Consider the following 16211-nt stretch of genomic DNA (forward strand, 5'->3'; position numbering starts at 1 on the left):
ATTTTATATTGATTGCAGATTGAAAGGATAATACTGAGTTAAAGAAATATGTGATTAAAATAAATCACTTCTGCTTCTTTTACTATTTTAAAAGATGGCTAATAGAAAATTTAAAATTACAAATGTTGTACACAATTTGTGGTATGCATTATATTTCTATATTTCTATTAGACAGAACTGGACCACTCTCTTAATCATGTTCTTCCTAAATCTCCTTTACCTCTTGTGTAAAATAAGGATAATTAGTAAGTTTGGGTTGAAAACAGGTTAGTTGTAGGTTTCAATGATGTGCTACATACAGGAGGTCTTTACTGTCAAGTACTCTCCAAAACTTGGGTAAATAATTCAATGACATTAAAAGTTAAAAACTAACTTTCCAAATGTTAGATGACTAAGGCTATCAAATAGCATTCTAATTGTCATTACTGAGTGTTCCCAAGAGTTAAATCTGGTTGTAAATATTCATAACAAGAAAGCTAATTTACGAAATTAAAAAATAAGTGTGTTTACATTTATAATATTAAAATGAGACAAAACAGAGGATGCTCTAAGATTCCTCTAAATGTGTTGTGTTATACAACTGGATTTAGATTTGGATTTCAGTCAGCCTCTGTCATTGCTGGCAGTTTGGCCTTCATGTATTTAACACCTGCTTTTCTCATATACAGAATGGGGAAAATGACAGCGACCTAACCAAACTGTTATGAGTAAATAAGGTAGGCCGATAAATAGCTTAACTAGTGACCAGTAAAAAAGTAATTTAAAAAGCTGAAGCTGCTCTTTCTCCGCCGGCGGCGCTCCCGCCGCCATCTTGCCCTTCTCTTTCCCCTTTTGCTCCGGAGGCACTCCATCTGCCATCTTATCCTTCCCTTTCTCCTCCTGCTCCGGCGACTCTCAAACCACCACCGTGCCCTCTTCCGCCTTCACCAGCTCCTCTGCCACCGTCCTCAACAGCCTTGCCACCCTCACCTTTCCTCCTCCAGAACAGCTATTGGGGGAGTGGAGACGATACAGAGCAGCTCCCGGAGCCACGACAGAGATGAAAGGGACGGCGTACCCCATCCTGGAATGGCTGACTGTCTGGGAGAACCAGCTCCGGTGAGATCGCCGAGGGGCGCGGGCTTTCCCGGGTGGGACGGCAAGCGGCCGGAGTCCCTCCCTTCCTCCTTCCCAGGCCAGCTGGCAGAATTGGGCAGGCGGTACCCTCGGGCCGTGGCGGCTGGTGCCCCCACCACGCAAGGCCCCCTGGACCAACCGAGAGAGTTGGGTCGGAAATCCCCAGACCGCGGAGAACGGTGACCGGGGGGGGTCCCTTCCAAACACGTGACTCCCCCGTCTGGGTGGGAACGGTGCACTCTCCCGGGCTGTGGCAGCTGGCGCCCTCCTGTCACGCTTGGCGCCCGGAGCCGACTAGGAAATTTGGTCGGGCGCTCTCCCAAGCTGCGGCAGCCGGCGACCCTCCCCGCGTTCAGACCCCCGGGCCGGCTGGCACTCTTGCAAGCCGCTTCGGCTGGCGAACCTCCCCCACGGCGAGAGTTTTCCAAAGTTAAAGGACCCACAGCACCTTTTACTGGTGGAACCCGCAGACAAACGTGTGCCACGAGCGCCACCTACTGGGCAGGATAAGAAAAACAGAACCCAAAGATTTCACAGAAAAATCTTTCAACTTGTTGGGTCCAACACCCAGGGAAATCTGACTAAATGCCCAGACGCCAGCAGAAGATAATGGATCACACTCAGAAAATTGAAAATATGGCCCAGTCAAAGGAACAAACCAACAGTTCAAATGAGATACAGGAGCTGAAACAACTAATGCTGAATATATGAACAGAAATGGAAAACCTCTTCAAAAACGAAATCAATAAATTGAGGGAGGACATGAGAAGACATGGGCTGAACAAAAAGAAGAAATAGAAAAACTGAAAAAAAAATCACAGAGCTTATGGAAGTGAAGGATAAAGTAGAAAAGATGGAAAAAACAGTGGATACCTACAATGATAGATTTAAAGAGACAGAAGATAGAATTAGTGATTTGGAGGATGGAACATCTGAATTCCAAAAAGAAACAGAAACAATCGGGGAAAGAATGGAAAAATTTGAACAGGGTATCAGGGAAATCAAGGACAATACGACCCCACAAATATACGTGTTGTGCATGTCCCAGAAGGAGAAAAGAAGGGAAAAGGAGGAGAAAAACTAATGGAAGAAATTATCACTGAAAATTTCCCAACTCTTATGAAAGACCTAAAATTACAGATCCAAGAAGTGCAGCACACCCCAAAGAGATTAGACCCAAATAGGTGTTCTCCAAGACACTTACTAGTTAGAATGTCAGAGGTCAAAGAGAAAGAGAGGATCTTGAAAGCAGCAAGAGAAAAACAATCCATCACATACAAGGGAAACCCAATAAGACTATGTGTAGATTTCTCAGCAGAAACCATGGAAGCTAGAAGACAGTGGGATGATATATTTAAATTACTAAAAGAGAAAAACTGCCAACCAAGACTCCTATATCCAGCAAAATTATCCTTCAAAAATGAGGGAGAAATTAAAACATTCTCAGACAAAAAGTCATGGAGAGAATTTGTGACCAAGAGACCAGCTCTGCAAGAAATACTAAAGGGAGCACTAGAGTCAGATACAAAAAGACAGAAGAGAGAGGTATGGAGAAGAGTGTAGAAAGAAGGAAAGTCAGATATGATATATATAATACAAAAGGCAAAATGGTAGAGGAAAATATTATCCAAACAGTAATAACACTAAATGTTAATGGACTGAATTCCCCAATCAAAAGACATAGAATGGCAGAATGGATTAAAAAACAGGATCCTACTATATGCTGTCTACAGGAAACACATCTTAGACCCAAAGATAAACATAGGTTGAAAGTGAAAGGTTGGGAAAAGATATTTCATGCAAATAACAACCAGAAAAGAGCAGGAGTGGCTATACTAATATCCAACATATTAGACTTCAAATGTAAAACAGTTAAAAGAGACAAAGAAGGACACTATATACTAATAAAAGGAACAATTAAACAAGAAGATATAACAATCATAAATATTTATGCACCGAACCAGAATGCCCAAAAATACGTGAGGAATACAATGCAAACCCTGAAAAGGGAAATAGACACATCTACCATAATAGTTGGAGACTTCAATTCACCACTCTCATCAATGGACAGAACATCTAGACAGAGGATCAATAAAGAAATAGAGAATCTGAATATTACTATAAATGAGCTAGACTTAACAGACATTTATAGGATATTACATCCCACAACAGCAGGATACACCTTTTTCTCAAGTGCTCATGGATCATTCTCAAAGATAGACCATATGCTGGGTCACAAAGCAAGTCTTAACAAATTTAAAAAGATTGAAATCATACACAACACTTTCTCGGATCATAAAGGGATGAAGTTGGAAATCAATAATAGGCGGAGTGCCAGAAAATTCATAAATACATGGAGGCTCAACAACACACTCTTGAACAACAAGTGGGTCAAAGAAGAAATTGCAAGAGAAATTAGTAAATACCTCGAGGCGAATGAAAATGAAAACACAACATATCAAAACTTATGGGACGCAGCAAAGGCAGTGCTAAGAGGGAAATTTATTGCCCTAAACGCCTATATCAGAAAAGAAGAAAAGGCAATAATGCAGGAATTAACTGCCCGCTTGGAAGAACTGGAGAAAGAACAGCAAACTAATCCCAAAGCAAGCAAAAGGAAAGAAATAACAAAGATCAGAGCAGAAATAAATGAAATTGAAAACATGAAAACAATAGAGAAAATCAATAAGGCCAGAAGTTGGTTCTATGAGAATATCAATAAGATTGATGGGCCCTTAGCAAGACTGACAAAAAGAAGAAGAGAGAGGATGCAAATAAATAAGATCAGAAATGGAAGAGGAGACATAACTACTGACCTCACAGAAATAAAGGAGGTAATAACAGGATACTATGAACAACTTTACGCTAAAAAATACAACAATTTAGATGAAATGGATGGGTTCCTGGAAAGACATGACCAACCAACTTTGACTCAAGAAGAAATAAATGACCTCAACAAACCAATCACAAGTAAAGAAATTGAATTAGTCATTCAAAAGCTCCCTAAAAAGAAAATTCCAGGACCAGACAGCTTCACATCTGAATTCTATCAAACATTCCAGAAAGAATTAGTACCAACTCTCCTCAAACTCTTCAAAAAAATCAAAGTGGAGGGAAAACACCCTAATTCATTCTATGAAGCCAACATCACCCTCATACCAAAAACAGGCAAAGATATTACAAAAAAAGAAAACTACAGACCAATCTCTCTAATGAATATAGATGCAAAAATCCTCAATAAAATTATAGTAAATCGTATCCAATAACACATTAAAAGAATTATGCATCATGACCAAGTAGGATTCATCCCAGGTATGCAAGGATGGTTCAACATAAGAAAATCAATTAATGTAATACACCATATCAACAAATCAAAGCAGAAAAATCACATGATCATCTCAATTGACGCAGAGAAGGCATTTGACAAGATTCAACATCCTTTCCTGTTGAAAACACTTCAAAGGATAGGAATACAAGGGAACTTCCTTAAAATGATAGAGGGAATATATGAAAAACCCACAGCTAATATCATCCTCAATGGGGAAAAATTGAAAACTATCCCCCTAAGATCAGGAACAAGACAAGGATGTCCATTATCACCTGATATTCAACATCGTGTTGGAGGTTCTAGCCAGAGTAATTAGACAAGAAAAAGAAATACAAGGCATCAAAATTGGAAAGGAAGAAGTAAAACTATCACTGTTTGCAGATGATATGATAATATACGTCGAAAACCCGGAAAAATCCACAACAAAACTACTAGAGCTAATAAATGAGTACAGCAAAGTAGCAGGTTACAAGATCAACATTCAAAAATCTGTAGCATTTCTATACACTAGTAATGAACAAGCTGAGGGGGAAATCAAAAAACGAATCCCATTTACAATCGCAACCAAAAGAATAAAATACCTAGGAATAAATTTAACTAAAGAGACAAAAAACCTATATAAAGAAAACTACAAAAAACTGCTAAAAGAAATCACAGAAGACCTAAATAGATGGAAGGGCATACCGTGTTCATGGATTGGAAGACTAAATATAATTAAGATGTCAATCTTACCTAAATTGATCTACAGATTCAATGCAATACCAATCAAAATCCCAAAAACTTATTTTTCAGAAATAGAAAAAGCAATAAGCAAATTTATCTGGAAGGGCAGGGTGCCCTGAATTGCTAAAAACATCTTGAGGAAAAAAAACGAAGCTGGAGGTCTCGCGCTGCCTGACTTTAAGGCATATTATGAAGCCACAGTGGTCAAAACAGCATGGTATTGGCATAAAGATAGATATATCAACCAATGGAATGGAACAGAGTGCTCAGATATTGACCCTCTCATCTATGGACATTTGATCTTTGATAAGGCAGTCAAGCCAACCCACCTTGGACAGAACAGTCTCTTCAATAAATGGTGCCTAGAGAACTGGATATCCATATGCAAAAGAATGAAAGAGGACCCATATCTCACACCTTATACAAAAGTTAACTCAAAATGGATCAAAGATCTAAACATTAGGTCTAAGACCATAAAACAGTTAGAGGAAAATGTTGGGAGATATCTTATGAAACTTATAATTGGAGGAGGTTTTATGGACCTTAAACCTAAAGCAAGAGCACTGAAGAAGGAAATAAATAAATGGGAGCTCCTCAAAATTAAACACTTTTGTGCATCAAAGAACTTCATCAAGAAAGTAGAAAGACAGCCTACACATTGGGAGATAATATTTGGAAATGACATATCAGATAAAGGTCTAGTATCCAGAATTTATAAAGAGATTGTTCAACTCAACAACAAAAAGACAGCCAACCCAATTACAAAATGGGAAAAAGACTTGAACAGATACCTACCAGAAGAGGAAATACGGATGGCCAAGAGGCACATGAAGAGATGCTCAATGTCCCTGGCCATTAGAGAAATGCAAATCAAAACCACAATGAGATATCATCTCACACCCACCAGAATGGCCATTATCAACAAAACAGAAAATGACAAGTGCTGGAGAGGATGCGGAGAAAGAGGCACACTTATCCACTGTTGGTGGGAATGTCATATGGTGCAACCACTGTAGAAGGCAGTTTGGCGGTTCCTCAAGAAGCTGAATATAGAATTGCCATACGACCCAGCAATACCATTACTAGGTATCTACTCAAAGGACTTAAGGGCAAAGACACAAACAGACATTTGCACACCAATGTTTATAGCAGCGTTATTCACAATTACAAAGAGATGGAAACAGTCAAAATGTCCATCAACAGAAGAATGGCTAAACAAACTGTGGTACATACATATGATGGAATATTATGCAGCTTTAAGACAAGATAAACTTAAGAAGCATGTAATAACGTGGATGGACCTAGAGAACATTATGCTGAGTTAGTCCAGCCAAAAACTAAAGGACAAATACTGTATGGTCCCACTGATGTGAACGGACATTCGAGAATAAACTTGGAATATGTCATTGGTAGCAGAGTCCAGCAGGAGTTAGAAACAGGGTAAGATAATGGGTAATTGGAGCTGAAGGGATACAGACTGTGCAACAGGACTAGATACAAAAACTCAAAAATGGACAGCACAGTGATACCTAAGTGTAAAGTAATCATGTTGGAATGCTGGGTGAAGCTGCATCTGAGCTATAGGTTTTTTTTGTTTTGTTTTGTTTTGTTTTTTTTACTATTATTATTACTTTTATTTCTTTTCTCTATATTAACATTCTATATCTTTTTCTGTTGTGTTGCTAGTTCCTCTAAATCGATGCAAATGTACTAAGAAACGATGATCATGCATCTATGTGATGATGTTAAGAATTACTGATTGCATATATAGAATGGTATGATTTCTAAATGTTGGGTTAATTTCTTTTTTTTCCGTTAATTAATAAAAAAAAAAAAGGTTGAAGCTAATCCTCCTTTTTCCTTCTTCCTTCTCTTTTTCTTTCTCCTCCTTCTTCCTCAGTGATGATAGTTATGATTAGGATTATTACTATTATTCTTAGGCTGATGTTAACTTTTTGTACGGTGTCTGCTAAACACCCATCACAAATTCTGAATTAATTAAAGGAAATATTTGTCCAATAAATGTATGAGCAATAGATGATACATAATGCATTTTTAAAAAAAACTAATCAAGTTAATTTTCATTTAAAACTGATCTTTAAAAATGTCTATATTTTGTTATGCATGCTGTGGGAAACAGTTTGTCGGTTCTTTAAAAAATTAATTATTGAACTACCATATCACCTATCAATTCCACTCTTAGAAACATAACCAAAGAATTGAAAACAAGTAATCAAGCTCATACTTGTACACCTATGTTCATGATAGTATTATTTACAATAGCTAAAAGATGGAAACAATGCAAATATCCATAAACAGAAGAATGGAAAAAGAAAACATGGTACAGATATATAATGGAATATTATTCAGCCATAAAAACATTGAAGTTCTGATACATACTACAACATGGACGAATCTTAACAATGGTAATGAAAATGCATGAGATACAAAATGACAACTATTCTGTATAAAACACATAGAATAGGCAAAGCCATAGAGATTGAAAGTAGAAAAGAGGTTGCTAGTGACTGACTGAAGATGAAAATGGGGAATTATTGTTCAATGGGTACACAATTTGTCTGGGCTGATGAAACATTTTGGAAATAGAAGTGGTGGTGGCTGCATGGCATCATGAATGTAATTAATGTCACCAAATTGTACAGTTAAACTTTATAAAACTGGCAATTTTTATATTATCTGCATTTTACCACAAGACAAGCTAAAAAAATAAAGTGTAGTTTTGCATTGAATTACAATCTCTCAATTTGATCATCGAATGGATCATTTGTAAATAGATTGCATTTTAGACAAATTATTATATATTTCTGAACAGTGTAAATGTAATTCTCATTCCTGAGGGGATTTATTATAAAAAAAAATACTTTTCTTTAAGAATAGTCTTGCTTATTGTGCATTCTCCAATTAAACAGTTATGATTTATTCTCCTGGATTTGCACTCTCATTCTCCTGGCAATAGGCTTACATTAAGAGGGGTCAGAAAGATACAAGTATATAAGATTTCATTAGGAATGTAATTGTACACACCCTTAGAAATGTTCCAAAAGAACTATAATGAATTATTATTGGTTTTCTTTCCATGGCCAATCACAAAGGTAGCCTGCAGCTGAGATGTGTTTATATGAAAGTAGCATTAGTAGAAGCCACCCACTAATTAGTAGAAGCATTAGTAGAAGCCATGGACTCTGGGCCACTATTCCCCAGTGACAGGTATAGTGAAGAAAAGGTTCACCAGACATACATAGGCATATGATAAGCCTGCTGAAGGAAACTTTACCTGAATTTTATAATCTCACACATACATATAATTTTAAACAATTCAGTTCAAATCAGTCAACTATCACTAATCAACTTTAGAAAAAAAAACCCACAGAAAAGAAGTAAAATAATTATAAAAGTTTAAACAATACAGCAAACTTGCAAGCCATAATTTCTTTTGACTAATAGTCCTTAGTGTAAAGGCATAAATATAAAACTGATTGCCTTTTATACGCTAATATTTTTTCTCAAAGATATTCAAGTCAAAATACAAACAAATCAGCAAGAAATGAAGGAACAATTTAGAAGTTAATAGCGAATACTCTTAATTAAAGGCATAGATTTTATTAGGGTCTGCATTTTATGCCACATGCCTAATGACCCCTTGAATTCTAGTGTCCATTGAAACCTAATATCATATCATCTTCTCTGATTGCATCTCTACAAATTTGTATAGAAAAGGAGGATATATGTATGCATTAAATGGTCAGAAGTTAATGTTTATTAAACTATTCTTAATGTACATTGGGAATTTGAGGGTTAATTCTGTAACACTGAGTAGATCTGGAAATAGATCAAAAGATTAAAGAAATTCCTATTTCTTCAGCCATGCTGACTATATCAAATATAGTGATATTAAATGCAAATCTGATTATTATGTAGGATTCTCCTTATACAACCCTTTCTAGCTGAGTCCTCATAATATGTCAAATTCGATTCTTTTATTGAAAAAAAAAAAAAACCACCTTCAAATCCTCTTTCTTAAACTTCTTAAATGGAAACGCATGCAGGCATTGCAAAATTATTGATTTTTTTAAATAAAAGAAATATTTATTTTTGCTTACTGCCAGACACAGTGTACATATTATAGTCCTAGTTGCAGAGTCTGTCTATGTAGAGGGTTGATAAATTCTGAATGAAAAATGCCTGAAATACTTAATTTTATCTTCTAATAACTGAGTCGATCAACATGTACATATGTTGTTCTGTTTTGTCACACATTTGCACAATTTCAAATTGTTTCACACTAAATGACGATTTCTTGATTTTATATTACCCTAAGCTCTTGCCCTGCGGAAAAACTATAAAAGACAGCTTACTCTGGGGAAAGCGAGGCGGGTTGTCGTTGACGTCGGTCAGCGTGATGTTCACCGTGGTCGTCCCCGACAGTCCCCCCATCTGGCCACCCATGTCCTTGGCCTGGATCACCACCTGGTACTGCTCCCTGTTTTCTCTGTTCATGTTTGGCAAAGCCGTCCTGATGATGCCTTGAAGAAAATATATCAACCCTTGTTATCTCATTATTTTATCACTTATTCATTAAGCCTGCAAATAATATTTCTGAAATAGTGAATTTTATGAAAGGCATGTCTTTGCCATTAAGTATTAATGTCTAGAGTCTGCACAAAGATATTCAATGTAAAGATGTTAGAATTTGCGATGCTTTTTCTATTTCGTAAAGAACACCGCATGCGTGTTATAAAGATCTGAACCCACATATAAAAACAAAGGCACAGTTAGATATCCATTTAGTTACGCAACTGTCTAACTTTGGGTTCTCATCCATGCCACGTGGTATCACTCTTATGTGAATGTTAAAGTTAAGGTCTTGTTCTTATTTCCCTATCTCCCTTCTACTTATAAAAATCGTAAAGTGAACAAAAATGACTCATAATTCCTGACCTGTTTCAGGCTCCACCGAGAAATAAGGCTGCCCTTGAAGTATGCTGTAAATGACTCTGGCGCTGTTCCCATATGAAGGGTCATCGGCGTCTGTAGCTGTGACTTGCACCACAGAAGTACCTGAAGTATCCAAATTCAGCTTAGTTCTGCACAGTACCAGAAGGAGGAGCAAAAGCACTGGTTTTCATTGAAGACTTGAATGATTTGGGGCTTTAATCATGACCTCTTAAAGAAACATTTATACATAATTGGATGAAAATCCTGTATTCGTATGTGTATGTGTGCACATATATATGTATATGTGTGTGTGTATGATATATAAATGATATATAATGCTATTACAGGAAAAATCTAAGTTGAGTTCAACTACATAGCATTTATTTAGCCAACAGATGTATTTTATGTTTGCAATAGATAATGCTATACTGTATCAGATTGTAATAAATGCAGTCACTTTACAAATGCTCAGCTTGATATTTAAATTCATTTGCACAGAATGGAATTGTTTCGTGTAAAATGCATACCTAATCACAAAGGACTAAGTGTGCTCTTCTTCCACACTCTCCAGTAATTAACTATAAAAATAATTAACATCTGTTCCAGAATACGAGTTTATGAGTTTATTAAATTCTAAATTTAGAAATATTCTAAAATGACCCCAGATTCCATGAACTACTGAAAACTATTGAATGAAGTCCAGGGTATTTAAAAGGACAGTATACTGAGGCAATTGTCAACAGTCCTTTTGATCGAATGAAGTAAATATTAAATAACTATCCCAGCGCAATGCTGGTGAGAAATCAGAGTTTGAGAGTTTGCTATACAACTTTCTAACAAAAATCAGAATTGTTCTATTGGTTTATATAATGTCATCTACCAGAATAACAGTGAGCATACTCTTGTAATAAAATGATAATTTTCCTGATTATTATTTCTTTAAAATTTTCATAAAGTTTATAAATATTATATTTATATCTAAATATTATAAAAGAACTATCACGAATATTATAAAAGAACTTACCTACAACAGACATTTCAGGAACACTGGCTGTATAAATTTCTTCTGGGAATGTTGGCTCATTATCATTGATATCATGGATTTTGATCACAAATTCAGACTCCGGTTCTACAGGCCTCAAAGTTCTTCTGTTAATAGCTTGTGCACGCAGAGTATAAAATGCCTTTTCCTCCCTATCAATTCTCCTTGTGGCATGAATGTCACCTGTTTTTTCATCAATAATAAAAAGAGTACCGGCTCCATCTCCAGATAAAATATATTTGAGTGATCCGTCTCCTTTATCTTGGTCTGAGTGAAGCTAGGGGAAATAAAAAAAGAGCATATCCATGATAATGTCTAATGCTACATAAGGGCTGAAAGAATTCTAAGGAGATCTTGGTAATTCCATCACTGAAAAATGGGGTCAGATAGCTTAGCTCTTGAAATGGTAGTTGAATAAGTTTGATCACACTCGTTTATACACTTTAAAAAGCAGGTATAATGTTTTACCATCAGAGTGATTTATAGTCTAAATAGAAATAAAATTAAAATAAACTAAACAGGGCTTTGCTTGATAAATAACCATTTTGATGGGCAAATTACTCTTTATAAAGAAATGTTGGAAATCTTGATTCGGTTGATGTATGCCTTGCATCCCTTATTTCTTTCCTGTGAAAGAAAAAGTCTTTTAGCCTCATATGATACAGGAAATCCATCTCCTATGAACTTTATTATTAGATATTGAATTTCTGTTGGGTAATTAGTGATGCTTTAAAAACTGTTAGAGAGACAAAGTTGCATAAGACATAGTTCCTGCTTTCAGAATATGGTTTATCATTTTTTCAATACAAGACAGCAACTCCTCACAAAAGTTGACAGGGGTCAGAGCAAGAGTACAAATCAATGCCCACATAAAACACGTCTATATAAATTAAAGTTATAAATCAAGCTAATAAACTGTAAGATAAAATATGTTTCTGGCCTCCTACTTTGTGAACTGTATCTTCTTAACAACTGCAAAGGATAAATTCTGCCCAGGAACAAGGCAATCCAGGATGAGTCTTTGTGCTGTCCCCTTTTCTGTGCCCACAATGCTTATTCTCCAGGATCAATTCATCTCTGCAAAGACCTTTGCATCTACTCAAGTGGCCATCCCATCCCAGTGATAATTCCAGCCTTTGAGTCCAGGTGATACAAGAAACTCCATCTAAATTTGTTTATTTATGAGAGCTGCCCACCAAGCCAGCTCTCAGGGGGAGGGGTGTATATACTAGCAAGCCCTGAGTGTGGTCTTCTTCTGGTTGACTGACATGGGGACTCTCAGGGCCTGAAAGCAAGCTAATGTGGGCAGGGAATAATAGGCCCCAAACACCATAGGTGTGATCTGGAAAGGGAAATGCAGGTTCATGGAATTCTTATCCTGAAAGGAGGGGAGTGCCCATAGGAGGAGCAGAGCACGGCTTTGAAAAAGCAAAGGGGTTATTAGATTTTCTTTGGCTTCTTACCCAAGATTTATACATTTTTATATCCTAGCATCACAATTTTATAACTTACACTGAGAAATTATACTTTTCTAAATGTTATTTTGCAATTTATTTGATAAGAAATATAAAATCATTGTGCAGATTTAAGTCTTACAAAGCATTTATTATAGTTTAGATCTAAACACAGATACATTTACTTTATAATATTCTTCTCAAATGAAGACATAAATCAGAATAGGTACACCAACCTACAGTCTAGGGGACTAAAAATTGGAGACAATAATGCTTCATTATACAAGAATTTATATGGAATGAGCCATTTATCTAAATAATGCAGGAATGTTGAACTGATTGTTTTTTATTTTAAAATAGACTTTTGTTTTTCTACTAGGAAGCTTCTTTCTTTTCACTGGAGATTATGTCAATGAACTTGAATGTGAAAACATTTTTAAATGGACACAAAAACTATTTAAAATAAACACATATTTTAAACATATTTATATATAATCCTAATATATTGTTTTACTAGTAAATTCTGGGTCTAGTAAATCGGTTAATCGTTTATGGTAATTAGTAATTAGCCATCAACTGTGAACAAAACTCCATTTTTCGGTATTAGAATAAATAGCTTATTATTACTGACATATGGATAAAGAAAAGTTCATAAAGATATGTAGTTGGTGGCAAAGCTAAAGAAATCAGATTAAAAAATGTTTATTACTGCAATTTTATCTATTCATATGCAAAGCATTGTTGAAAACTCAAGAAATACTTGCTTTACACTAAAAAAGTCTCAAAAGTAACATCTGACTGTATTTTCCAGGGAACAACTCTCAAAAACACAAAATTGATACTTTCAGTAATTGAAAATATACATAGTTGCTAAGAAATTAGGTGATTATGTGAATGTGCACCCTTGTGGCAATTTTCCAAATGTCATATCTAAGCATTATATATATATCTTGTTCAGTCTGATAATCAAAATCTTTCAAGAAAAGATCACTGGTTTCATCTATCATTGATCAGATAACTGTACTTTGTAGCAAAGTTATAAGGTTTACTTTCAATTCATTCAACAATTTTAATTGAGAAATATTTGCTGACTCTCCTAAGAATCAGTTGCTTTTTAAAGTTAATAAACAAACATAAATAATGAGGAAAGGTATGAAGCTTGGAGACTTTTACATTTTACAAATGTTGGGTCTTAGAAACAATACTAGATTTGTGGTGGAAAAGGAGATAAGGAAAGTCTAAAGGAGTTATCTCCTTTATCTAAAAGGAGATAAGGAAATTGTGAAGATGGGTTCTGTTACTCTAATCAGTAAGATCTGCAAAAGAGTTGTTAGCATGGGGAGATTTATTTTTTATAATTTCAGTTTTGGAATATGAATCACAGCAAGATTTTTACCTTCACTTACACTACAGAGAGTGAAAATTAATTCTTGTAATTGGGCCACATACTCTGGGAGTTTCTGTTGAATTGAAAATTTGAAGATGGAAGTACGGTATCAAAGGAGTGAGGGTTGGAAGTTTGTGGTTTTGTGAACTGAAAAATAAAGGGATTTCTACCTTTGCCAATGGAAATTTAATTAAGAGAAGCAAATTAGACCTATGAATTTATAAGTTTATAGTCTTAAGAAGCAAAACTATAATAAAATTTCCTGAACCAGTAGAGTTTGCACTAATGATAACTTGAGTTAAAAAAACAATCTATTCTTTTCTTACAAAGGGAAACAACTGAATATTAACACTAGAATAAAGGGCAAAAATGACTGTATTTGGAAGATTGATATTAGCATGTTAATCAAAAGATTCTTTAAAAACACACATTTGAGAACTTGACTAGTAAAGAAAACTATAACAGATGTTTACTATATATAGTAAGAGGCAGAGAGATGAAATTTGAGACCTTCTGAGACTTGAGATATTGCTTCCTCTTTGGTAAAAATTGATGAGAAACAAGACAATTTAAAAGAAAATTTTGATGCTGATTTCCAAACAATTCCAGAAAGCCAGTGAATAAAGATCTTTAGTTATTGTCTCCTGCTTAAGCCTCCCCTTATCTTTCTAAGTTTACCTCTTTTAATTTAACTATCCTTTTCCTTGCACTCTGTCTGTCCCTTTGCCCTATTTTTATCACAGTCCCTCAATTCTTGGTGTGTGTGTGTTTGAGTATGAAATATAATTTTATTTCATTCCAACTCATTTACTGAGTGATGATCAGGTAAAGTTCAGTCCTTATGACTGTAACTTTCTCATTGTATTTCCATTTTTGATTGAATATTAGGTATCAGTAGATGACCTTATTAAAAACATATGAATAAAATCATTTTTAGATTGTTGAGAAGCAGAATTATGGATTACGTGTCAAATAGTTTGTATCTTCTTTGAGGAAAATAACATCTAGATTGATTTCACCTTGGACTATTTATTATATGAGACATTAAGTTTTCCTTAAACATAGAAAAAATGTCAGATTGTCGGGGCTTTAGTTTCTCAGTAACACCTGTTCTCTGGTGTGAAACATTTGTGCCACAAATCTTTAAGAAGAATTTTATGTTAATATTGACCTTTTCTTCCCGTCAAGAAAGCCTATTAAAAATTCACAACCTGCTGTGTTCCTTGTAAATTCACAAACATATAAAGGACATGGTAAGATATATGACAACTAATGAAAATAGAGTAACTGGTACTGTGTTGTACATTTAAAAGCCATTTTCCTGCTATTTAACTTTTTAATTTAGATATATTTAATTAGAATTCATTATTACAATTATTTGTATGGAGTACTTTTAATATTAAAAAATAATACATTGGATATAAAGAAATATTCTAAAAATAAATAATTTAATGAAAGCCTGGCGCTTGAAATTTGGCAGGTTTCTGATAATTTTATGACACTCCATAAAAAGTACTCATCTTAAGATATTTACCTAAGAAGGAGGTTTTAAGCTAAGATGGGTCTTGTGGTTCATCTAGTCAAATCTTTTCATGTTTTAAGAGGAAGAAATAAAAAATTTTTACACATCAGGTAGAGTTAAATTAATTTTACACATCAGGATATGAGGTGTGTTGAAACATTTGTGGTAACATCAGTTCACTTTTATTTTCCAGTTATTCACATTAAATGAAGGAATATAAAAACAATCAAAGTACCTAGGCACAGAGACTGAAATCATTTGTTATCCAAAAGATAATTGATAAAAGGCTATACCTTATCTTTTCATCCTTTGTTAGAAAAAAAATGGAGAATTTAAAAACAAAAGTGAGAAGTCATATCCATCAATTCTTCCAGAACAAAAAGTCTAATTATTTCCAAATAACTTATATTGCTATATGAGAGTCTATCTCATCCAGAATATTGATTTTTTAAAATATATTGGTACCTACTAGTATTTGGTTTCATTCCAGAACTGGAGAAAGGCAATAGGGAAAATTAGAATTGTATTCATAGAATTACATTACCATTATATTTGTAACAGTTAAATTAGTTTTTCAAAAGATACATTTTGATGAATGAAGCACAAAGACTATTACATGTTAGTTAAGAGTGCAAAGGGTAAACAATCTCTCGATTTAACAATTTCTGATTATTTTTGTGATC

General features: G+C 34.9%; 1 protein-coding gene across 1 annotated transcript in view; it reads right to left on the reverse strand.

Annotated features, from left to right (window-relative positions):
• Positions 1 to 16211, reverse strand: part of CDH10 (cadherin 10) — a 182677-nt gene that overhangs the window by 42682 nt on the left and 123784 nt on the right. The window contains exons 3-5 of the mRNA XM_077115126.1: positions 11148 to 11442; positions 10127 to 10246; positions 9544 to 9711 (exon numbers count right to left, since the gene is read on the reverse strand). Coding sequence (XP_076971241.1) covers positions 9544 to 9711; positions 10127 to 10246; positions 11148 to 11442 — 583 coding nt within the window. The remainder of the gene's footprint in view (positions 1 to 9543; positions 9712 to 10126; positions 10247 to 11147; positions 11443 to 16211) is intronic.

Source organism: Tamandua tetradactyla, chromosome 9 (genome assembly GCF_023851605.1).
Source record: "Tamandua tetradactyla isolate mTamTet1 chromosome 9, mTamTet1.pri, whole genome shotgun sequence".
Classification (NCBI taxonomy): Eukaryota; Metazoa; Chordata; class Mammalia; order Pilosa; family Myrmecophagidae; genus Tamandua; species Tamandua tetradactyla.